This window comes from Amphimedon queenslandica, unplaced genomic scaffold (genome assembly GCF_000090795.2).
Source record: "Amphimedon queenslandica unplaced genomic scaffold, v1.1 AMPQUscaffold_5706_Cont22329, whole genome shotgun sequence".
NCBI lineage: Eukaryota > Metazoa > Porifera > Demospongiae > Haplosclerida > Niphatidae > Amphimedon > Amphimedon queenslandica.
In genome coordinates, this window is record NW_003553996.1 from 1 (window position 1) to 1729 (window position 1729).

A 1729-nucleotide genomic window follows, 5' to 3' on the forward strand; every position below is an offset into this window, starting at 1 on the left:
TGTTTGAACTTATACGTGACATTGAAGACGTCCCAGTAATTAGTGGGTGTGGTCTTCAATAACTGACTCCTCCCCTTTAGGCAACGGTCCTTTCACCTCATCGTTTGTTTATTTCAAGACATGATGTGTTGGAGTTAAATATTAGCAATAATGGAAAGACTAATAAACCATTGTCTATAGCATTGTTCCTCTTCTCTGACAGCATTGAGGTGAGATAGAGGAAGTGTCTCATTTTTATTTGCTAATTTCACCTGTACTGTTATGGGGTGCCGTCTGTGTCAAAATTCCAATTTTTAATGTTTTTAGGGGAGTCGATATTTAATTCCACGGAGGCGATGTTTAGCAATTACTTGCAAGGAAATTTTGTTATACCTGACATTGTTTAGATTTACAGGGCGATATTTAGGGTTTTATTTAGATCTATAGGGTGGTGTTTACATCTGAGGGCAATGTTTAGATATTATACTGAGGCCGTACTACAGTTTAGATGAGTTTCGAGTCGAGGCGATGTTTAGCAGGTATACCCATTTAAAATGGATTGTTTAAAACTGCATAGAAGGCGATATTTAGATCTAAGGCGATATTTAGATCTAAGGCGATCTTTAGACCTATTAAGCGATGTTTAGATCTAAGGCGATGTTTAGATCTAAGGCAATGTTTAGAACAACCAAGAGTCTTTAAAAGGTGAATACTTCAGTCAAATGAGGCGATTTTAGCTCAGTCATCATGCCTATTTACAATACAAAACAAAAGACGATTGCTTAGAACTATAGGAGGCGATATTTAAATCTATTGGGCAATGCAGTTTAGACCATAAAAGGCCTGAGGCGATGTTTAAGAATAGTATAACAAAATAAATAATGAAGGGTGTGTCATTGTTGCTATGGTAACATTAACCACGATCACACATGGCGAGTTCCAGCAAGCACAGTGCCAGCTCCATTGCAGCTGATATCGGAAAAGCCATTAACTCCATTCTTAAGAAATATGAAGAAGAAGAAGATGATGATGACTTTGTCAGTGAGCTTCCGCCTAGGAAGAAAACAAAGTATGGTAAAACCTCCTTTGTGCTAACTTTTTCACTTGCAATAGTACTAATAATAATTGTTATTATTATATAAACCTAAAGTCTTGTTTTAATGCTTTGTTTTTTCCTTGTTGCCTTAGCTTTTGTAGAAATTAGTGCTACATTAATTTTAATAAGTTATAACTATTATAAATGTGTTATTGTTGCTGTCAGTTATTTCTATTATTGCGGTTTTTGCTATTATTAGTATTATTGTTATTATTATTATTATTATTATTGTTGTTGTTGTTGTTGTTGTTGTTGTTGTTGTTGTTATTATTATTATATTGTTCATATTGTTACTATTATTATTATTATTTATTATCATCCTCATTATTATTATTATTATTGTGCATTTCATATTTTATAGAATATTACCATCAAGTTTTGTTAAGAGTAAGGGTAAGAATAAAGCTACACCAGCTGTTCAAAGTAACAACTGCAGGAAAGTGACAACATATCATCGTGATATCATCTGTCTACCGATGTCGTATCGTACCAATTCCTGCAGCATTCCTATACCTAGAGATCGAAATGATCTCTCTCGAAGTGGACTCATTGGGAAAATTACTCTCACTTCTGAAATGCAAACAGATGATATCTTTAATGAGATACGCTCTGTCTTTCACAAACCAATGAATGATTCTTCTACCTTTTCGTTTC

General features: G+C 34.0%; 1 protein-coding gene across 1 annotated transcript; it reads left to right on the forward strand.

The window, feature by feature from the left end:
* Positions 1-608: 608 nt before the first annotated feature.
* On the forward strand, positions 609-1652 carry LOC109592288 (uncharacterized; the record flags this gene model as incomplete). Its single annotated transcript, XM_020007776.1, has 2 exons — positions 609-1048; positions 1437-1652. Coding segments are annotated over exons 1-2 (356 nt in total), but the record flags the coding sequence as incomplete, so codon positions are not given.
* Positions 1653-1729: the final 77 nt, after the last annotated feature.